At 44.1% G+C, this 23,649-nt stretch overlaps 1 protein-coding gene across 1 annotated transcript; it reads right to left on the minus strand.

The window, feature by feature from the left end:
- Positions 1 to 1,017: 1,017 nt before the first annotated feature.
- Positions 1,018 to 7,371, minus strand: LOC126984722 (zinc finger protein GLI4-like). The gene is made up of 2 exons (XM_050838730.1): positions 7,117 to 7,371; positions 1,018 to 3,870 (listed from the first exon to the last, which is right to left on the minus strand). The coding sequence occupies exons 1-2, from the start codon at positions 7,190 to 7,192 to the stop codon at positions 2,402 to 2,404; spliced, it is 1,545 nt and encodes a 514-aa protein (XP_050694687.1). The 5' UTR covers positions 7,193 to 7,371; the 3' UTR covers positions 1,018 to 2,401.
- Between the last annotated feature and the right edge of the window lie 16,278 nt (positions 7,372 to 23,649).

A 23,649-nucleotide genomic window follows, 5' to 3' on the forward strand; every position in this document is an offset into this window, starting at 1 on the left:
GTCCTAACGAAATGAAACAGAATATGGAATGTGATAAGAAAAACAATATCACTTAAAGTATATGTATAACTCCGAAGAAAAGAACGTCCATAGTTTGTTCCCGTTCTCAAATATCTCTCCGATCCTTGGCTATTCCCTTCACATCAGTTCCAACACTATCATTTAGCCAGACCCTTGTCCTAACGAGCATATTATGAACTAATTTACGTGTTCTTGTCTACAACCAAACATTTATTATCTCTTATATAGTATGATGTAAATAATTCGATAAAAAAGCAAGCCAAGGTAAAGTATGTGAAAGTAATCGGTGAAACAAACCATTCAAAGGAGGGTTTAGACTAATAAATGACATCTCTGGAATATTTTTATGGCCTTATGCCGCAGTAGGTTGCCGCTGTACGATCAAATTTATCTCGTAAGGACCGCAGACTTTTCCAGCATCCGGCAATCAGTCTCAGGGGGAAGGTAACCCAAGGAGCAGCACGGTATACCTGTCCCTGCTGCCCGTTACGATCTAGCTTAGTCCCCCCTCATACTTCACGCCCAACTTTTTTTTTTTTTACAGCGAGCAGAGCAATGGGGATTCTATCAATATTAGATAATAGTATATTTTCTATTTTGTACACCACTTTTCTATTATCCGGTTTTATATATGCCACGGAAGGAAAAAAATTGGTTTCTACTCAATTTCACGAACGTTCAATAGATATTCAGACATTTCCTTTACGTTTTTAGTGTAGCTTTGTGAAGCATCAACATCGCAATGCGTGCCACCTCGCCGCTGCCTCCTCCGCCGCCCCTTTTTCTGTCCGGCCGCCGCCCACGCCATCACCAGTACCACGGCCACAGGAGAAGCGCTGGGCGAGCCTGAGGGAAGGTGGCGGGACGTGTTGGGATCATCCACTCCCACGCTAAGGATTAACTGTGTGAGAGTGAGTGCGTGTGTGTGTGTGTGTGTGTGTGTGTGTGTGTGTGTGTGTATAACGTGCAGATTTCTTTGTTAATCAAAAACATGAATATTGTAAAAAAATAATTTATTTAAGATTTAACAAAACAGTAAAAAATCTACACTAAAGGACTAGATTTGACGGTGAGCTTCGAGCACGTAGGAAAATATTTCTGCCTTACGACTATTGTGCGTGACCTGGCGGCGGCGGCGGCGGCAACGGGACTAAGGCGACGGCGCCGCCAGCCGCCGCGCCGCCCCCACACTGACGCGCGGACCCTCATCCCGTGAATGTATTTTTGAAGTATTCCATATTTTCTTGAACAGGTCATACCTTCTTTCGTGCTTACATATAAGAAAATATTCAAGGCTGATGACAGTGAGTCAACAATTAGAACCCGAATCAATGTACTGCACTTGGACACATTTACTGATTGCCTTACAGACTACATAGAACTGTCATACTAGTGGCATTAACGTAAATGCAACTAAAAACTATCAGCGTGATGTATGATGGGATACTCGAATAAAGTCATTTGTCTTTTTTTATAGTGCGCCTCCGTACGCCGATATACGAATCCGCGGGCCTGAGTTCCTATCTTGCACCGGGACTTTGTCCTTAAAGGAGTAACCTGGGGAAACTTTGGGAAGGTAAACTGTGGTACTGAGAATTAGCCAGCAGGATAGAACTCGCAGTAATGTATTTAAATTAGAAAAGTATAGATTTAGGAGATATAGGCAAGCATTGGTTTAGTAATAGGGTGGTGGGGGAATGGAATAAACTCAGCAATCACATAGTTAGTGCAGGGACGATAGCTTGTTTTAAGAGTAGACTGGATAGCTACATGGACGAGGATGACAGGAGGCAGTGAGGTGTGGGTGCAGTAAGGACAGGGTGCTGGAGCGTACGCCCGTACCGAAGGTAAACGAGGATCAAGCCTCTACTTGTAACCCCTGAAACTACACCTCACCCATCGTGAGTAGTGGGGGGGATTCTGGAGCTGCCCTGTGTAGGCTACCCGGCCTCTTGCAGTTTCCCTATGTTCTTATGTAACCCAGATGTCACACCTGCCCTGTGCCCGGGGTAATGGATTATTTCCCGCCACAGGTTCAGGGGCCAGTGTGACACAGATGACCAAGTTAATCACTATTTACCTTTATATTATCTAATGTGGCTTCCTCCGTAGGAAATAAAGAAATTTCCGTGGTTATTAAAAAAGGATGATCATCATAAAAATCAGAAAACTAGATGTCTACAATTCCTTCTAAAAAACTGTATATACGATTTAGTTTTTCGTTGGAAGTTCCCGCATTAGTATGACAGCAAAGGTATGTTGGCAAATCGATAAAAAGTTACCAAATGCAGCCCTTGGCTGCTGGCAGACCTGTCCCTAGAGCTTGGGCGGCACGAGTCTGGCGGTCAGCTGTGTCAACAACTCCTGCAGCCTGAGGATGTCATGGGTGTCCCGGCCGGTGAAGGGCGGGGCAGGCGGCCTCCGTGTGCTTGTTGAGCAGCGACATCCGGGAGAAGGTCTTGTGGCAGGTGCCGCACGCGTACTTCTTGACGTCGGCGTGGGTCTGGAGGTGGGCCCGCAGGTTGCTGCGGTCGGCGAAGCAGCGGTCACACTGCGGGCACTGGAAGGGCTTCTCCCCTGTGTGGGTCCTGATGTGTCCCTGCAGCAGCCAGGGCCGCGAGAAGGCCTTGCCGCACAGCTGGCACTTGCAGGGCAGCGTGTGGGTGCGGATGTGCATCTTGAGGGCGCCCAGACTAGTGTACACTTTCTCGCAGTTCTTGCAAGCGAAGGACTTGGTGCCCAGAGCGGCGCAGTGGAACTGTTTGTGCTTGCTGAGGCCGGAGTAGGTCGAGTACGCCTTGCCGCAGTCTGAGCAGGTGTAGCGCGCCTCCCCTCGCCCGCCGCCGCTGCTGCCCTCACTAGATGCTGATTCTGACCCCGGCGACCCGCACTCCCTGCCATGTCTTCCCGGGGAGGGCGGAGGGTTTGGGGGAAGCATATGGGGCAGCGGCCAGCTCAGGGGCACCATTCCGTTCCAGAAGTTGGCGGGAGAGAGTAAATGCCGCTGTTGCCCCGGATGTGGTATGGAAGGCATGGTGGGGAAGGAGCGAAACACATTTGGTCTGGGAGGGTCTTCGGTCAGCCAAGGTCTGTGTGGGCGAGACGCGGCCACTGAGGAGGGGCTGTGTTCCGGTGCTCGACCCGCCTCCGTTGCCTCAAAAAACCTTTGTGGAGGCGTCACCAAGTGTTCCGTTGGCTCGATGGTTTGGTGAGCGGGGACACGCGGATTGTCCCATCCGGCGAGGAGCGGCGGGGCCAAGCCGGGGGTAAGGGGAGGATGCTGCATCATGACCTTGTTGGTCAAGTCACCATGGGAATGATACTCCTTTGGCTTCAGAGTGTCCGCGAGACCACTGCTGCTGCTGCTGACGGCGGCGGCGGCGGCGTTGTGTAAGCTTCGATTCGCTGGGCGAGCGTCCAGACAGGTGGCCAAGGCCTGCATGGCGCGGACGTGAGGGGACTCCCTGCAGGGCCCGGGTGACGGCACATTCCCGCCGCTAACCAGGATAGGAGAGGCTCGGGTGACGGGGAGGGGGGAATCCGGCTGACTGGCTGAAGTGCGTGCCTGGGCGTGTCGCTCCTGATGAGCGCCACGAGGCGGGGGGCTGGCCTGGTTAGGAGGACAATTCTCCCTTCCTGCGCCTCCTGCTATTGTGTCGGGACCGCCCTCCTCCCGTGAGTCAAAGTCTTGTTGGCTCTGCGCTGCCGTGTCTTGCTGAGGCGTGTCCGGCGAGCTCGTGCCCTGCTTGTGGCTGAACACTGGCTCCGGTAGGGGCGTGGAGGTGGCATCCCTGACACACCTGACGCTGAGGTCCTCGGGCTCCGTCTGCTCGACAGTGCCTTCCTCTGCTGTAAAACAATGCCATCATCAGCAAGACGTGAAGAACCAAGCAATACGTTGTAATGGGTGATATTATTCAACAATTAGAGCTAAACACCGTGATATACCTAATACTTTCTTTTTTTTATCATCTAAGGTCTCAACTTCTACGTTTTAAGTGCGTCATGAAACAGTGCTGCATAGAAGGTGGAAAATACTAGTGGGCAGAGATAAATGGTTTTAAAGCCAGAGATAAGTGAATGAGTACAATATTTTTTTTGAGAGAGAGAGAGAGAGAGAGAGAGAGAGAGAGAGAGAGAGAGAGAGAGAGAGAGAGAGAGAGAGAGAGAGAGAGAGAGAGAGAGAGAGAGAGAGAATGACAAAAAAGCAGAGGAGGAAGAAGCGGCTCTCCCTGATAAGACAAAATAGAGAGCTCGGGTCCCGGAACACAGAGGAGAGTGTCGCGCTGATCAACATCGGTGCTTAAGAAGGGAGACGAAGGAGGCTGCACACCGCACACGTATACTGCACACACACACACACACACACACACACACACACACACACACACACACACACACACACACACACACACACACACACACACACCTGATCCCCCTCACGTGTATCTTAGAGGATAAATATACATGTTCAGCTAACTTTAAAGCGTCTGAGCGAGGATAACACTATTCAGACGTCATATATAAAAATAAAGTGTAAAAGTAGGCTTGTCTAGACTCCATTGACGCACTGCGAGGATTAGTTGCATAATGGGAGGACAATTTTCTACTATACACAAATCTTCGTTGATACGTCATTTGAGAGATGGACTCGGAAGATATGTAATGTAAGCGATGCCAGAACAACACTAAACTCACAACAGGACGCACCAGAGATCAAACAATAACTTTTTGTCTTATCAGGGAGAGCCGCCTCTGCCTCCTCTGCTTTTCTGTAGTATTAAAAAGACTTGATTATTTGACCTGATTTGCCCTTGCCGTGTATGTAAGGCTAAGGTAGTGATATCATGTGGTTAACAAGAAAGTACCGAGTTGTCTTAGCGAGGCATTTCGAACATTTGCAAAGCACTCCCTCCCCACCTTTTTTTTAAGAATTAAAAGAATAACTCCGTGAAGCTCTGTGGTAGTACACAAACCATTATTAAGTGCATGTAGGTCCGCCTCATCGTGTCTGGTTTACCTTCTTTTTTTTTGTTCCCTTTATTTATTAACCCTCAACTCTCCCCTTATTAACGCGTTACGACCATACTTTTGCATAGCTAGCACACACACACACACACACACACACACACACACACACACATTCACACGCGCGAGGCTGTCAATTTATAGTTCAGCGACATTCATGTACGTGATACGATGTATGTGCATTCAATTAGCAAATTTTGTTTTCTGTGTACGTAAAACACACACACACAAACACACACACACACACACACACACACACACACACACACACACACACACACACACACACACACACACACACACACACAACCTTGATGTGTTAACTCTGTCCATTAAACAGAATCTTTTCGTCTGCGCCGTAAATCATCTCTCCTTTGAGTAAAAATCCTTCATAATTCATCTTACTTAGCACGTCAGCGTTGCCGCAAAATCTAAATAAAGACGTGTAGGCGGCAGTCACGCTGGGGATGACTTCTTGATCACACTAAAACCGCTTAATACCTCTCGTCCTCCTTCACCCGCAAATCAGGTGAGTATGAATTTTTAACAACTCAAGCGCCAAAGGTGATAAAGTGATGATAAGTCAGGAAATCCCCGGAAGACTCACGTCCATGTGTTCAAATTAACAGTAATGGTCACCTTGGCGTCCCCTCGCCCAGGTGACACGCGCGCCCAGCCTCCACCTGCTCGTGAATCAGGTCAGGTGCGTCAGGCAAGTGAGGTCACCTGTGCGGCACCGCCCAGGGCGTGGCGGCGGCGTGACGAGGTGACCGAACAAATTTTGGCAGATACTGCATTTTGTGACATTATGTGTGAGAGAGAGAGAGAGAGAGAGAGAGAGAGAGAGAGAGAGAGAGAATGACCTTAAACTAAGGAAGCAATGTATTAGTGCAAGGAATAGGGCTACAGGGTATTAGGCTTTATTAACAGGACGGTAACCAACAAAAGTGCAGAGGTCATCCTCAGACTATTTAGCGTTAGTTAGGCCACACTTAGATTATGCTGTCCAGTTTTGGTGCCCACACTACAGAATGGACATCAACTTGCTAGAATCAGTTCAGAGGAAGATGACCAAGATGATTCAGGGGCTGAGAAACCTCCCATATCAAGATAGGCTGAAACATCTCTACTTACATTTACTAGAAAGACGAAGAGTGCGGGGAGATCTCATAGAAGTATTCAAATGTGTCAAGGGTTACAACAAAGGCGATATAAGTAAAGTTATGAGAATTAGCCAGCAGTAATGGATTTAAATTAGAAAAGTATAGATTAAGGAGGGAAATAGGAAAGCATTCGTTTAGTAATAAGGTTGTGGGGGAATGGAATAGACTAAGCAATCACATAGTTAGTGCAGGGACGATAGCTTGTTGAGTAGACCGGATAGCTACATGGATGAGGATGACAGGTGGCAGTGAGGTGTGGGTGCAGTAAGGTGACAGGGTACTGGAGCGTACGAGGATTAAGCCTCTACCTGTAACCCCTGAAACTACACCTCACCCATCGTGAGTAGTGGGGGAGATTCTGGAGCTGCCCTGTGAAGGCCACTCGGCCTCTTGCAGTCTCCCTGTGTTTTTATGTTCTTATGAGAGACTGCAGTGATTTAACAACTATTCTTAAGCATCAACAAACCTAAACTATAATAACGCACGTACGCGCGCGCGCACACCCACACCCACGCACACACACACACATGCACCCACCCACACACACACACACACACACACACTCACAAACACACATGCACGAACGACACGCACACAGACACTGCAAAGGCCTGAAGGCCTTCAGACCCGAAACACGTGACCTTGTAGCTCAGTCCAGAAAGATAGGAAGTAGGTGAAACACACACACACACACACACACACACACACACACACACACACACACACACACACACACACACACACACACACACGAGAAAACAAACAAACAAATTTCAAATACTAACCAATAAAACTAAACAAATCCAAGCTCTACTATATAACCAAAAGAAAAATTAAAACAAGCAAACAAAACATAATCCTAAACACACATGTAAACACGGCATGGGTGTAGGCGGAGACTAACCTGTTTCCGCAAAGGTGAGGGAGAGGGGCCGTTTCTTGAGGGGACACGTGGCGTACTTCCCCTTGAGCATCCCCATGGCGGTGCTCACGTCGGCCTTGCAGCGAGGTCACCTGGGCCGGACAATTAACAGGTGAGACGGGAAGCAGCACCACCACGCGGCCGCACTCCACACCGACACTCAGACGACCTCTCCCTGCGGGGGCTCAGGGATGACTGAAGAGCGCCGCGCGGGTGCCCACTTGCTGTTTTCGTTGGACGTCTCGCCGCTGACAGGAGTTACCAAGCAGCATAAAACATCCCTCTCTTCACCTCTTCTTTCATCCTCTTCCTCACCATCGTCAACAAGGAGGATGAGTCATTCCCCGCAATTCGTTTTCAGTCGGGTGTGGACCTCTCCGTGTTCTCAGGGCGCAAAACAAACCGCGGAATGATGCAGTCTAGCGATTCTCACACGTCTGGCTAAAGGCCGGGATAACACGTGCCAGGGAACCAATCACCACCTCGCTGTGCTGGGCGTCTTGGCCAATCACCCGCCGCTCCCTTGACCACCGGGGAGAGGCGAGGAGAGGATAGGAAGGGAGCACACCGGAAACATAAGCCCTTCAGTCGATTTCAATTACTCTCAACCAGGCAAGGAGCGGCGGTTTTCAGGGCGTTAACTACATGTACCGACAAAGGCCTACCTGTATACTCTCACACCTGTGGATTGGGTATTCTCATGGGAGGAGGTGGAGACCGGAGTGGAATGTACTTGGGGGAGGGACAGGGACGAGAAGGAAGTGGAACGGGAGTGAGAATGAGAGCTGAGAAGACTGAGTGGAAATGAAAATGGGAAAAAGGGAGTGGGGAAGGAGGAAAAAAGGAAATTAATAGGATGTGAGGAATGAAAAGAGTGAGGATGAAAGATGGAAGAAAGGAATGATGGAGAGGAGAAACGGGACATCATTAAGGATGGAGTAATTCAGAGGTGGTGAAAAATGAAACAAAAAATGGTGAACGGATGATATAATGCAAAAAGTAATAAAAGATAAAAGCATGCCGATAACAATACAGGAATTAAGAAAGAGATGAAACAAGAAAGTGAAATATAAAGGAAGGAAGGGAGTGGCTGGGAGGGGAGATAAGAGGATTATGTGAGTGAAAGCTGAGGAAAGGGAGAAAGAGAGGTAGATTAGGGAGTGGTGCAAAGGGAAGGAAAAAGGACGAGGAGTGTTCAAAAATTCCCTTCATTGTGGTAGCAGAAAAAGGAAGGAGAAAAAAAGGAGAAAAGAGGGAAAGGAAAGCAAGTGAGGGAGGGACGAAGGGGTAATAATAACCAACCAGAGATGTGTGTGTGTGTGTGTGTGTGTGTGTGTGTGTGTGTGTGTGTGTGTGTGTGTGTGTGTGTGTGTGTGTGTGTGTGTGTGTGTGTGTGTCGCGTAAATGAGAGTTTATGATGCATTCCTTTGTTGACGGAAGAAAGAAATGCTCATCAAATTTGCATAAGACGATTACGACTTATTTGTATCATTTCTATATTCATCTCTCTCTCTCTCTCTCTCTCTGTGTGTGTGTGTGTGTGTGTGTGTGTGTGTGTGTGTGTGTGTGTGTGTGTGTGTGTGTCTAAATATCTTTTCCTCTTTGTCTGTCTGTCTTTGTCTGTCTGTCTGTATGTCTCTCTCTCTCTCTCTCTCTCTCTCTCTCTCTCTCTCTCTCGTCCTTCCTTACTTTCATCCTTATCGAACTCCCCTGAGCTTCCTCTCTCCTTTCCTTCGTTACTATTTTCCTTCTTCCCTTTTCTTCCCAATATTAATGTTTTTTCTTTATTTCTTTCTTTCTTCCTTTATGCATTTTTCTTTCTTTTCTTCTTTCTTTCTTTCTTTATGCGTTTTTCTTTCTTTTCTTCTTTCTTTCCTTCTTTCTTTATGCATTTTTCTTTCTTTTCTTCTTTCTTTCTTTCTTTCTTTATGCATTTTTCTTTTTCTTTTCTTTATCTATTTATGCATTTTTCTTTCTTTATTTATTTATGCATTTTTCTTTCTTTTCTTCTTTCTTTATTTATTTATGCATTTTTCTTTCTTTATTTATGTATGCATTTTTCTTTTTCTTTTATTCTTTATTTATTTGTTTATGCATTTTTCTTTCTATCTTTCTTTTTTATTCTTTACTTATTTATGCATTTTCTTTCTTTCTTTCCTTCTTCTTTCTTTCCCTCTCTCCCATGGCGCCCAAACTTGAACATTATATACAAAAGAAGAAATCCTCTAAAACAAAAACAAAAACAAAATATGGTATACAATAAACAATAAAAAAAAACAAGTATACGAAGACAGGTAAATATAATGAGATAACCAACTAATCAACAGAGGCGAAGTAGAGTAGAAAAAAAAAACAATAGGTAAAGACACTACCTTGGGCCTTGGCGGCGGCTCCTCCACAGGTGAGACGCTTACCTGTCAAGACGTAAAAGGTGTGTTAATCATCGCCTTGTCGTGTCGAAAGGTGTTGACACATGATAATATATGAACACACGAAATGCCAAGCAAAAAAATATTCACCACAAAATCATACAAATGTAATTAAGTTGAAGATGTAAGTGAAAATGATTATGCAAAAAGGTAATCGAAAGCACTGAGAAATATGTGGTAATGTGATGCTTAGAATAAACGATGTAATTCAGTGAAGGAAATGGCTTAGAGAATTACAATACGTCCAACAGCAACAACAACAACAACGACAACAACAACAGAGCAGAAAGGGTTTTGCAGAGACAAGGCATTAGGAACTTAAGTTATAAAACGTGCATATCAATAAGTGGAAAAATTATAAAGCATATGAAAGCAAAATGAATAAATCAGTAAAATGAGAGAAGATAAGGTGGATAAGGAAGAGGTCGAGGGAGGTGATAGAAGGAGAGAGAAGGGAAAGAGGAGAGGAAAAAATAGAAGAGTAAACGAAAGGCGAGAAGAGAGGAAGGGAGACAGGAGGAGGAAGCACCGTTTGAGGGCCAGGTGTGTCGTCGGCAGGTGAGAAATCGGACCCCTGTTTTGCATCATTAGTTTCTTCTGTGCCTGTCTGTTTGTCTGTCTATAAAACTGTATGTATGTATGTATCTCTCTCTCTCTCTCTCTCTCTTCTAAACAAACAAATATACAAGAAAAAACACAGGTATTAATAATGTGCAGCCAGGGAGAGGAGAAAAAGATGTAACCCCCAAAATCCTTAACTTTTTCTACGGATAAGTGCTTTCCTGCCATAATTTCCAAGGGAGTTTATTTCCCTTGCCGTTGGGAAATAAACTAATGATGCGGGCTTAATTTCCTTCACGTTCCTTCTACTTGCATTAGTCCACCACCACCATCTGTTCCTCTCACCTGTTTTGCGCACCTGTGGAAACTTAGATCACAACCGAACGCCTTCCTTTCCTCCGCCAAGGTTACCCACACTCGCGGACCCCAAATCCTTTCCCTCTTTCCTTCATCTGCTCCCATTCACTTCTCTTCCCTCCCCCCCTTCTCATCTCTCCTCTCCTCCCCTCCCCCTTTGCGTTACGACCTCCAAGGCATCAACGCAACCTTCAAAAATCTCACCTCATGTCAGCAAATCACCTTCGCTACTTCCTTCACCTGCTACTCTTCTCCCCCCCCCCCCCCAGGTCCCCCCAAAAACATGGACCCTAAATTCCCCCCAGCAAGGTGACACAGTGCCCTAAGAATGATTATCTCCTCCTCTTCTGTTAATATCCATCTCAACAACTCCCTTTTTTTTCTCTTCCTCATACTTTCTAATTTTTCCTCTCATTTAAGAATGTTCCTCCCTCCGAGTACCCCGCGAGGACCCTACAGGCGCTTATGCAGCCTCTCAGAACCTCACCTTATGCCAACTAATCACCCCCGCCACTTCTCTCACCTGCGACTCTCCACCTGATGCTATTAATTATCCACCCACTGACGCCTTTCCTTCCCCTCATGATACTTTCTTTCACCTGCTGACTCACATGTTGAATGCAGTTTTGTACCACCTCTTCCGTTTCCCTCACGAGCCCCCATCCTCACTTTTTTTTTTTTTACCTGTGGAATGCCTCCCTTCTCACCCACGTACACCATTTTCCCACGAAACTTTCTATAACCTGTCGCGTGAGTCACCTGTGCAGTGCCCTCCACCTGACCTACTGTGCTTGTCACGTGGCTTGCTTACCTGCCAGGTGGTTCACGTCCATCAGTCATCGCGGGACGGGAAGGCGTCACGAGGAGACATCTCCCCGCCAGCCTCACCTTTACCTGCCACTTTAGTCCCCATTACAGTCTCGCTTCTCACATTATCCCCGTCACACCGCCCTCACTTATTCTGGCGTCACTCTCCTTCCCTGCACGTCGTTCTTTTTTTTTTCTCCTTCTGCCGCCGTTACCTTTTCCTCAATTCCTGCATTTTTCTTCATCTTATTTTCTTTATCTCTACCTATGTATACCTGTATCTTTTTTTGGATCAATTGAGGAATCGCCCCCCCAGAGTTCCTAACTGAAGATTCGCCCCACCAACTTTGCCCAACTGAAGAATCGCCCCCCAACTAGAAATATCGGAAATTAATATATTATTTTTGGTTTACGCCATTTATTATGGATGTGGGTGTGAGAATACACAGCATATGTAGAGCACTTTATTTTTTGCATTTTTCACATAGGGTATTGAGTGGAAATATGAATACACAGATTTTCAAAGGCATTGGTAAAAAATCGGTCGCGCCACATCAGTTCCTGCAGATATGAGTGAAGGAAGTCTCGCCTGCAGCCTCTCATCGCATTGTCACAATTGCCACACTTCACTTCGTTTCTCGAAAGTCGATGTTGTTTAAGCCAATTGATCACAGGCAAAGGATCCTCAGTCAGCAGAGGGAGCACGACAGACTTGAATGTGTCACGGGCCATGTCCAACTGCAGACTGTCCTCCCTTGCTCTCCCTCATCCCTCCACTTTTATTACGCCCTTCTCCGCTCCTTCCTTCATTTCTTCCCTTCCTCCCTCCTTCCTTTCCTTGCTCTCCGCCTACACAGCTCGCGGTTCTCCCTCCAGGTGGCGGCGTGCAGGACAGGTGAGGAGCAATGTCAATCATGCGAGCTTCAGGTCACTTAATTAGAGCCCAGGTACGAAGGAAGTCCCAGGAATAGTCGCGACTCACACCTGTACTTTTTTTAATGCACTCCTTAGTTTATTTATAAGTACAGCCCTCGCACCCATCTGTCTGTCTATCTATCTATCAATCTGTCTGTCTGTCTGTCTGTCTGTCTGTCTATCTATCTGTCTGTCTCTGTCTATCTATTTATTTGCTGTCTACGTTTCTGTTTGTCTATGTATGTATGTATGTATGTCTATCTATGTCAATCAAGGTCAATCAATCTATCTATCTACCAATCTATGTAACTATAACTATCTACCTTTGTCAATCATTTAGGCAATCAGTCAACTTATCTATATATCTCGTATTCGGTAATTCAATTTTTATCAATCGGTCAGCCAACTAATCAATCTACCTTTTGTTTATCTTGCGCCTTCTTCACGGATGCTAACACCAATCCCGGACAACCTGCATGCACACACTCACCTTTTAACAATTTGCAGGTGTTCACGGCCCTCCCTCAACACCTGAGTCACCTCACCTAGCATACCTGACTTTTTACACTTGCTTAATTACAACGTTCCACACCTGTACGGGAGCCACACTTAAGCACCAGATATTATTCCCAAAACACCTGAGCTCGCCACCTTCCTTACATCACCTCATTCTTCCCTCCTCCGTCATCCCTTCCTCACTTTTCCTCCTTTTTAATCTGTCCTCTTGTACCTCCCTTCCTTTCTTCCTCCTCGACCTCAACCCTTACTACCTCGCCCTCTCCGGCTGTGTCCCTCCATTCCTTCCCTTTCCCTCTTAATTTATCTTTTCCTTCCTTTCCACTAACACCTATGAATCTCTCAACCTCTAGACTTCCATCATCATCATCGTCATCATCTTTATCATCATCGTTTATATTATCATCATCATCATGTCATATAAGCCATTCCCAACCTTCTCCACCTTAATGTTTACTGTTAAAGTGTTCTCCATCATCTTCCAGCAAAGGTTCGAATCCCATCTCTCTTTTCGATTCTCTTTGTCTCGTCTAACTGCTGCTCTGCGTGGGTTCCGTCCCTATAGTCACTTCTGTTGTCTGTCTGATATGGGTTCTACGCGTGATGTGACCTGTCCAATTCTGGTTATTACTCCTGTAGTCGTCACTTATTGCCTTACAAATACCTGTTAGCGATGAATAGCAACCTATGGAATCTCATTTAGCTTTCAAACAGCCTCTTCATTAAGTCCATACGCACGTACATAGTCTATCTATTAGTTTAGTTTATCTTTTAGTTCATCTATCTATTTATCTGCCTGTCTGCCAATCAACCCGCTTATCTAACAATATATTTACCTACCTGTGTGTAGTGATCGATCCATCTATCTATGTCAGAGGTTCTCAAACTGGATACCGCGGCACCCTGAGGTGCCACATACAGTGCCTAGGGGTGCCACAAATCATGAATTTTGAATCATTCTTTTTTTTCTTCTTTTTATGTTAGTCTGCATTTATAACTCTTTTGTTAATCTAATTCGACTGATGAGTTCTGTTTGGGCATGTACTGTACCGCATGTTAATTTTGGTTTGAGTATGGATAATGATTTTAATTAATTAATTAAAGTAATTCAAACAGGTACAGTTGTGTATAAGAAGTTAATTCATGTGAGGAGGAGGGGGGGGGTTAAAAAAGGGGAGCCACAAAAGGGTTTATATAAGTTCAGGGTGCCATCACTGAAAAAAAAGATTGAGAACCTCTGATCTACCTGTGTATTTATGTGTACGGTTCCATAGAGGCCGGAATACCCTCAAAAACTGCGCCATTATCACCATTACCGACACGCACGCGCACCCATATACACCCACACCAACCCACAACCACACCTGTGCACAAAATAATTACTCAACATACCTCAAACCTTCACACACATCCATCCTTATCCACCCACTCACCCACACACTCCTCCCCAGCACACTTGTATCCACCCCACACACACACCTGCACGCAAGCAATCACACGTGCACAGCCTCCCCTCTGTTGACATACGTAGACACGACCACGAGGGGAGGCGGAGGCATTAAACAGGCGAGGGTATGCTTGTACACGCGAGAGGAGGGGAGGGAAAGGGGGAAAACGGGAAGGGGAAGGAAGGCGAAGAGGGGTGTATGGGTAAGTAACGGGAGGAAAGGGAAAGAGTGAGGGCAAGGAAGGCGATGGAAGGCGAGGGGCAAAAGAGTGTGTGGAGGTAAGTGGAAAAGAGACGAAGGGAAAAGTGAAGGTAAGGAAGGTGAAGGACTGAGGGAGGGAAGGTAAAATGGTGTATGGGTAAGTAAGAGGGAGGGAAGGAAAGGGGACAAGGGAAAGAGTGAAGGTAAGGAAGGTGAACGACTGAGGGAGGGAAGGTAAAATATTGATAAGAGGGTGTGTGGGTAAGTGTGGGGAGGAAATGAAAGAGAAAAAGTGAAGGAGAGGGAGGGAAAGGGTTAAAGGGAGGCAAGGTAAGATATAGGCAAGAAGGTGTGAGTGAAAAAGAAAGGTAGGGGAGTAGAAAATAAAAGAGAGGGCGGGTAAGGAAGGCGAGGGGTTGTATAGATGGGTAAGGAGAGGAAAGAGAGGTCATAAGTGAGGAGGGAGGGAGACGTGACGGGAAAAGACGTAGAAAAGTTTTGAGGGGGTGCAGAAAAAAGGGTCATGATGAAAAGGTGTGTGCTTCTGGAGGTGAAAAGGGTGAGGGAGAACAAGGAAAATAGACTGTGGCTTAGGGAATAGCTGAAAGGGAAGGGGAAAAAAATGAAAAGGATGAAGAAGACCGAGAAAAAAAATAAAAGATGCGTAATGAATTGAGGAAAATGAAGTTAAAAGAAGACCGAGAAAAAATAATAAAAGATGCGTAATGAATTGAGGAAAATGAAGTTAAAAGAAGACCGAGAAAAAAAAATAAAAGATGCGTAATGAATTGAGGAAAATGAAGTTAAGTTATGAAAAGGGAAAACGAAGGAGAAAAGAAAACTAGGAAGAGGAAAATACATGAGAAAAACTGGGAAGAGGAAACCAGGGAAAAGCATATGAAGGAAACTGTGTAGGAAAGAAGAGTGAAGGGAGAAAGAGTAAGAAAGAAGGAGAGTGAGGGGGGAGGGAGAGGGGTGGAGGTGCGAGGCGTATAACCCGATATGTTCTGTATACAAACAATACGCATAACGAAGCCACACTCGCCATTAGGGTTTTATACGGCAAACCTTTCGTGCGCAACTTTATTTCCTTTTCTTTTTATCCCCAGGGCGAGAGAGGGATGCTGCAACCTGACCCTGTGCAAACATTTGGACTTTCAAGAGGGCGAGACGCACGTAAATTCTGGTGTACTGTTTCTCGTTTTCAAATATATCTCACCTGACCGAACTATATCAACGCAGGAGTTATGCCCGATAATCAACTACCTTAGAACAATTAACGAACCTACACCACATACAATTGTTCACTCCTCCTATTTTTCCTTCTCCCCCACCTGACAAAACTATATCAACGCAGGTGTTATGCCCGATAATCAACTACCTTAGAACAATTAACGAACCTACACCACATACAATTGTTCACTCCTCCTATTTTTCCTTCTCCCCTACCTGACAAAACTGTATCAACGCAGGTGTTATGCGCGATAATTAACTACCTTAGAACAATTAACGAACCTACACCATACAATTGTTCACTCCTCCTATTTTTCCTTCTCCCCTACCTGACAAAACTATATCAACGCAGGTGTTATGCCCGATAATTAACTACCTTAGAACAATTAACGAACCTACACCATACAATTGTTCACTCCTGCGGTCTTTCCTTTTCCCCCAGCTGTATACCTTCACCACTAACCCACTTCCTCTTCTTACTTTACCTTCACTATACTCTGTACCCATGCTATACTGAGTGGTGTTAATTACAGGGTTTTACTATACCTTTGATTTAAGAAAAACACTATTCATATAATTTATCATCGTAACCAAAAAAGGGAGAAGGAGATGAGGATATTGGCAGGTCATGGTAACTTTGGTGTAGCTTTTCGTTATCAAACAAATCTCACCTGTCCAAACTATAATAATGCAGGTGTTCTATAAAGTCCCATTCGAATACTTTATCATATTATTAAGAAAAAAAAATAACTTGGGAGACGGAGATGAGGGAAGTGGGAGGGCATAGGTAGATAATTTTATTTAGTTTGTCCTGAATTAATCTTACTTTTATATTACTTTTCCATTCGTTTCCTTTCCCATAAGGTCTCACATGGATCTGATTTAACGATTTCCGTGTGTTCTTACTAATAAAAAAGCTGCCAGTAACCTAATCTTCACTTATATTGCATTTACCGTCATTTCTAGTTTCCATCTCTCCATCTCCATGCATATATATCTCTCTCTCTCTCTCTCTCTCTCTCTCTCTCTCTCTCTCTCTCTCTCTCGTTTTTATGACAGCATTGCCAGTTTCAGATCACACAACGCAACACTCGGCCTGGATGTATAAACAGATATATTAGAGGGGGTTGGGAGAGTGAGAGAGAGAGAGAGTGAAAGACAGAGAATCAGGCGGCGGAGAGGAGGGGGGAGGGGGTAGACACGTCAGTACAGGTGCGCAGAGGGAAAGTAAATATACAGGAGAATATGCCGAACATTTTTCACCTTCAAGAATTATAAAAGATGATGAACCAGGAAGGGCAAAGTGTTGGTGGAGGGGTTGAGGGAAGGAAGGGAAGGGTGGGGGGGCACATAATTATGCATAAAGTAAATACGAAGGGATGAAAGCATTGGAGACTGAGGCAGGGAAAGCAAGGGAGAAAACAAACATGAAAAGATGGAAGAGAGGAGGAGGAGGAGGAAGGGGAGGAACAGAGGGGAAATGAAGAGGAGGAGGATGTAAAGAAAGGAGAAATAGAAGGGAAGGAGTGGGAGGAAAATATGAACTTAAGATATTAAACGAAAAATTGTCGAGGAAGAATAAAGATGAGATGCAAGAGGAGGAAGAGGAGGAGAAACAGGAGGAACAATAGTGAGAGGAGGAGGAGGAGGAGGAGGAGCCGGAGAAAGGAGAAAGGGAAGGGAGATGGAAGGTAGCAAAATATGAACTACGAATATTAAATGAAAATTGTCAAAGAAGAATAAAGATGAGATGGAAAAGGAAGACTAACAGGAGTGAGAGAAGGAGGAGGAGGAGGCAAAGAAAGGAGAAGAAATAGAAGGGATAGCGATGGGAGCAAAATATGAACTATCAATATTAAATGAAAAATTGTGTCAAAGAAGAATAAAGACGAGATGGAAAAGGAGGAGGGATTAACAGGAGTGAGAGAAGGAGGAGGAGAAGGAGGAGGTAAAAAAAAAGGAGAAATAGAAGGAATAAGGATGGGAACAGAATATTGACTAGAAATGTTAAATGAAAAATTGTCTTAAAAGAATAAAGAAGAGACAAACAAAATTATAATGAATGAGGAAACAGGTGGGCGGATAAGGGCGAAGGATGAAAGTGCAAAAATAACAAGAAGAAACAAAGAGAGAGAGGAGAGAGAGGGCGTGACCTTATAATGATCTTGAATTCTAAGACACAAAATATAATGAAAGTCGCAACCACGAGGGATTAAAGATAAACGAAGACAAACATCTGCAACAAGAAAAGAACGAATAAATGAAGAAAGAGGGAAATATACGAGAGATTTTATAATACTTGACAGCAACAAAGAAACAACTAATATATGGGGAACGAAAATGCATGAAAGGAAAATAATAAATAGTCGAAATCATGATAAAAGGGAAGTGAAGAAAAAATAAGAACTTCTGCTAATGATAAAAGAGGAAAGACTGTAAAGTAAATATAAAAGAAAAAAAAAAGTAAAATGTTTGATGGACGAAAACAACTAAAGTGACCTCAATAAAAAGTGCGCGTGTGTGTGTGTGTGTGTGTGTGTGTGTGTGTGTGTGTGTGTGTGTGTGTGTGTGTGTGTGTGTGTGTGTGTGTGTGTGTGTGTGTGTGTGTGTGTGAATAAATAAGAGCTGGTAAGGAGGGAGGGAGGGAGGGAGAGTTTGGACACTATAAAATTTTCCTCTTTAATCCTCTCTCTCACCTATTTCCTTTCCTCCTCCTGATTTATCTTCTCTCTCTCTCTCTCTCGTTTCCTCCGCATCATTAAGATTTGGGTACTTTAAAATCTTCTCCCTTTCCTTCCTCTCCCTCTTTCCTCTATCATCTTCCTTCTCTCATTTCCCTTTTCCTTTCTCTCCTCCATACTCGTTAAATTTTTCCTCCCCCTCTTTCCACTTTCTCTCTTCTCTCCACCTTCTTTCTCCTCTCATTTCAGCTTTTTCTTCCTCTCCTTCTTCTCCATACTCTCTTTAAATATCCTCTCCCTCTTTCTCTTGTCCATATCCAATTTCTTCTTTCATTTTCCCTTTCTTTCCTCTCATTCTTCTCCTTACTATCTTCATTCTCCTCCTCCTTTCTCTTCCTATTCTTTTTACTCTCTTTCTTCTCTCGTTTCTCCTTTCCTTCCTCTCCTTTTCTCTTACTCTCCTACTCTTCTTTCCCTTTTCCAAGTCCTTGCTCGCCACTCCCACCCTCCTCTTACCCACCCCACCCGTCCTCCTCCTCCTCCTCCTCCTCCTCAAAACTTGGGTACTTTGGTGGGGATGAAATTGTACACAAGCTCGCGTGGGTGTCGTTGAGTTTGCTTACGGGCCAAAACATTCGTGAGAAGAGAGAGGAGAAAAAGGGGAAGACCAACAAAGACGACAGAATCACAATATTTACACAGTCAAGCTAATTTAGGAATGTGGTCAGAGTCTATTAATGTTTCTTTCGATCTTATAAACTTGATAGAGGAGAAAATGATAATGTAGAGGTTCTTAATTTTCTATTTTGCGATGTTCTTTTGATACTTTGTGAACCTGTGCGATAGATAAAAAGATGGACATAGATACAAAAAGAAGATTAGAGAGCAAACAACCAAAATAACCAACAAAGAAATCATTGAGATAAACAAACAAACAGAAAATCAAACATATTATAGAGACATAAATGGATATAGAAATCAAACCACCAAATCATCAAACACATATAATAATAATAAAAGAAAAACAATCGTAAAAGAAAATCAAACTTCCCTTCACCTCACGACTTTAAGCTACAGGGCAAGCAAACTTTTACATGTCGATTTCTCTGGATTCCCCGAACGTCGCGTATCCGTCAGGTGCTTAAAAGGCGGATTGTTTACAGCGCCAGGTAGTTATAATTAGTTAAGGTGGCACTTCAAAGGACAGGTGTGCATGCTTGCGTGGACCCGCCGGCGTCAGAAAACCTATTCGCTCTCCACACTCGTTTACCTGAGTTACTCCTCCATCAGGGCTCGTAAGTTTAGAAAATGTGCGTGATAACCCAACTCGTGAAGGTGAGGAGGAGGAGGAGGAGGAGGAGGTGAGGGAGTCAGACACCTGCTGCCTGATTTTGACGTGACGTGTTGGAATTGTGCCATAATACCCCTCCCTTCCTCCTTCCTCCCTCCTCTTTCTCCTCCTTCTCTCCTCCTCTATCTCCTCTCTCCCTCCCCGTTCTTTCCTCTTCTAACTCTCCCCTATAAACCTTTTCATCCTCCCCCAGTCCCTTCCTCCCTCCCTTCCTCTCCTCCTCCTTCCTTCCCTATACCTCTCTTCTCTGCCTCTCCCTTCCTTTCCCCTTCCTCAGTACCCATATACACTTTTCCTCTAATATATTTTTCCCCTTTTTCTTTCATTCCTTACTTTATTCTCTTCTTCCAGTCAACATTTTTTCCCTGTCAGTTATCTATCCACCTTTCCTATATTCTAACTACTCATTTTTCTATCCAGGTATTCACATCTACCATTTTTTTTCCTTTTCTTCTTCCTCAATCTTTTCTTTATTATTTTTTTTACTCCCTAATCTTCCTATTCTTTCTACAGTCTACCCCTCCTCCTCCTCCTTTCGTCATTCTTGGTACTTTTTTTCAAGGCTGAAATACTTGTTTGCGAGAGAGAGAGAGAGAGAGAGAGAGAGAGAGAGAGAGAGAGAGAGAGAGAGAGAGAGAGAGAGAGAGAGAGAGAGAGAGAGAGAGAGAGAGAGAGAGAGAGAGAGAGAGAGTGTATATCACGGTAGACAAACGAAAGCCGAGCAAGGCTGAGTCACAGAAGAGAGAGAGAGAGAGAGAGAGAGAGAGAGAGAGAGAGAGAGAGAGAGAGAGAGAGAGAGAGAGAGAGAGAGAGAGAGAGAGAGAGAGAGAGAGAGAGAGAGAGAGAGAGAGAGAGAGAGAGAGAGAGAGAGAGAGAGAGAGAGAGAGAGAGAGAGAGAGAGAGAGAGAGAGAGAGAGAGAGAGAGAGAGAGAGAGAGAGAGAGAAAATAATATAACCAGTCAGTGTTGTCAAGTGAAATAAAGAAACACTAGTAGGCTATAATTTTTTTTACACAATATCTCTCTCTCTCTCTCTCTCTCTCTCTCTCAGGCTGATGACCTTCTACAGTCGGTGGCCGGGAACAAAACACTCAACAGCGACAAGGACGTATATATTGTCACGCTGAATATCGCCGACGCCTTCGATAGGGTATGGCATGAGGGCATCATAATAACGCTTTTATAAGGCTTTGAGTGGATGGAGTTTTGGTAAGCTTTATTTATCTTTTTTATTATTTATTATTTATTTATTTTTACGTTCCGTCTATGGCACCTGTAGTTTTTTTTGATGGGCGCTGGTGGTCGGTCTCAACCCAAAAGTGGCGCAGGCAAGTGTTTTGTAGTGGTGCCATCTTGCTTGGCTTATGGTGTACCCCGGAGTTAATCTCGGATCTTCTTTAGAGAGTTTTTTATCTTGAGTCCGGGTTGATAAGTGGTCTTCAGTACAACATGTGGGTAGTCTTAGGCCACTCGGCGATGACTGAAACTTGTCAGCTTGCATCATCGGGTGGGATCTGAACACGGGTCCTCCACTGCGCCCGCATGGTGACCATTCACCCACTTCAGTGTTTATGCTAAATATAACTACACGGTTCACCCGGAGTTCTGGGCGCTTTATTATAACTTATTGAAATGTCTTTTCATGTTTAAATAGAGATAGATAAAGAAAATTTGATACTATATAAATAGATGGATAATTAGGTAGCTAGATACAGATAGGTAAATATAGAGGGAAAAAGGGAGTGGTGAGGTGGAAGAGGGAAAGGGGCGGCACGAAAATCGGAGGACCTGCAGGAGGCGGCGGCGAAGGGAAAACAAACAAACTCGGAACGAAAATTCATCAGTGACTCAGGTGGTGGAGGCAGACGGAGACGACAGGTGGTGCTACCTTGACGGACGACGCCAGGTGAAGAGGAGGAGGAGGAGGGGGAGGAGGAGGAGGAGGAGGAGGAGGAGGAATATAAGAGGTTAGAGAGAGAGAATAGAGATAGATAGATAGATAAAAAGATAGATGGAGAGAGAGAGAGAGAGAGAGAGAGAGAGAGAGAGAGAGAGAGAGAGAGAGAGAGAGAGAGAGAGAGAGAGAGAGAGAGAGAGAGAGAGAGAGAGAGAGAGAGAGAGAGAGAGAGAGAGAGAGAGAGAGAGAGAGAGAGAGAGAGAGAGAGAGAGAGAGAGAGAGAGAGAATGTGAGAAGGAGGGGCGGTGGGGGAGTGAGAAGTGAGTGAGAAAGTGTAAACGATGAGCGAAAGGGATAATGATGCGATAATGATGTGATAATGAAATGAGAAAACAATAAAGTCAAAATTAAAGACGAAAAGGCGAGGACATGATGGAGAAAAGTAAGCAGAGGAAATATTAAGAAGCAACAGGAAGAGGACGAGGAGGAGGAGGAGGAGGAGAAGGAGGAAGAGATGTCCAAATACACCTGCTGAAAGAAGCCTGCGCGCTCCTGCTGATAAATGAGAACACGGTTTTAAAAGGAGGGAAAGGAAGGAGGGAGGAAGGGAAGGAATGAAAAAAAAAAGGGGAAGGGAGGGAAGGAAAAGGAAAGAATGTAGAGGAATGAAGGGAACGAAGGAAAGAAGATGGAGGGGAGTAGGTGAAGAGGAGGGGGACGAAGGGACGAAAGAAGGAAGATACGAAAAAAGGAAGGAAATAAGAAGGGTGGGAAAGTGAGGGAATGTAAAATAGAAATAAATGGAGGAGAGAAAGAGAACGTGAATGAGAGAACGAGAGAACGAGAACAAGAAAGACCGAGACCCGAGACCTAGAGCAAGAGAAACGAGAGAGAGAGATCGAGAGAGAGAGAGGGAGGGGAATGGAGGAAAGAAAAGTGATGTAGTGAGATAAGGAGGAGTTCTTGAAAGAAACACCTGTCGGGGCGCACCTGAGGGGAGTCGCACCTGTCAATAAATGAGCCGCAGGTGAGGGGGAACATACCTGCGTGAGGCCCGGCAGGTGGAGCCAAAAGGGGAGCTGCTCAAGAGGGATGAAGTAAAAAGAAATAAGGATTGAAGAGTTTGATGAAAAAAAGTGATATATAAAAACGAAGGATAAAAATGATGGATGAAGGATAGAAGTGAAATATTGAAATAAGGAATAGAATGAAAGATAGAAAAGTATAATTGAAATATATGAGTCTTTAGAGAAAAAAAAAATGGAAGAGTTTAATGAAAGAAATTATATATAAAAATGAAGATTAAAAGTGATGGATGAAGGATAGAAATGAAGGATAGAAGTGAAATATTGAAATAAAAGATAGAAAAATAGAAATGAAGTATATGAGTCTTTAGAGAAAAAAAATAGATGGAAGAGTTTAATGAAAGAAATGATATATAAAAACGAAGGATATAAATGATGAATGAAGGATAGAAATGTAGGATAGAAGTGAAATATTGAAATAAGGAATAAAATTAAATATAGAAAAAATGAAATGACGTATATGAGTCTTTAGAGAAAAATAAATAAATGGAAGAGTTTAATGAAAGAAATAATGTATAGAAATGAAGGATGTAAATGATGGATAGAAGGATAGAGGTGAAAGATAGAAACGAAGGAAAGAAATAAAAGATAGAAAGGTAGAAATGAAGGACAGAGGAATTAATGGAAAAAAAAATAATGTATGAAAAATGGTTTAGCAAACGATGATGAAAGATGTGACAGAGAGGAGAGATGAAAATGTAAAAACAAATTAAGTGTATATGAAAAGATTATGATGACAAGGTGTGATGGAAAACCCCCCCATCGAGGACAGGGAAGTATGAAGAAAAAAACGTATAAAAAGACTAGTAAATTGTGACACAAATGATGATAAAAGAAGATAATAAAAGACGAATATATTATAAAAAGTGTTAGGGATAATGTCTAAGTTTGATGGTCACTAAAATATTCGGCTGAAAATTAAATAGAAAAAAAAATGACAAGCAAAAGCAGAGACATTGAGATAAGTGCGAAAAGGATGATGATGACGAGGAGGAGGAGGAGGAGGTGGAGGAGGAGAAGGAAGAGGATTATGAT

This window comes from Eriocheir sinensis, chromosome 5 (assembly GCF_024679095.1).
Source record: "Eriocheir sinensis breed Jianghai 21 chromosome 5, ASM2467909v1, whole genome shotgun sequence".
Classification (NCBI taxonomy): domain Eukaryota; kingdom Metazoa; phylum Arthropoda; class Malacostraca; order Decapoda; family Varunidae; genus Eriocheir; species Eriocheir sinensis.

What these genes read in the sequence shown, in the direction of transcription:
- LOC126984722 (XM_050838730.1), bottom strand. Translation starts at nt 7,192, where the DNA reads ATGGGGATGCTCAAGGGGAAGTACGCCACGTGTCCCCTCAAGAAACGG. An exon ending in CCTCACCTTTGCGGAAACAG is followed by an intron (nt 3,871 to 7,116) that starts GTTAGTCTCCGC and finishes ATTGTTTTACAG; the next exon opens with CAGAGGAAGGCACTGTCGAG.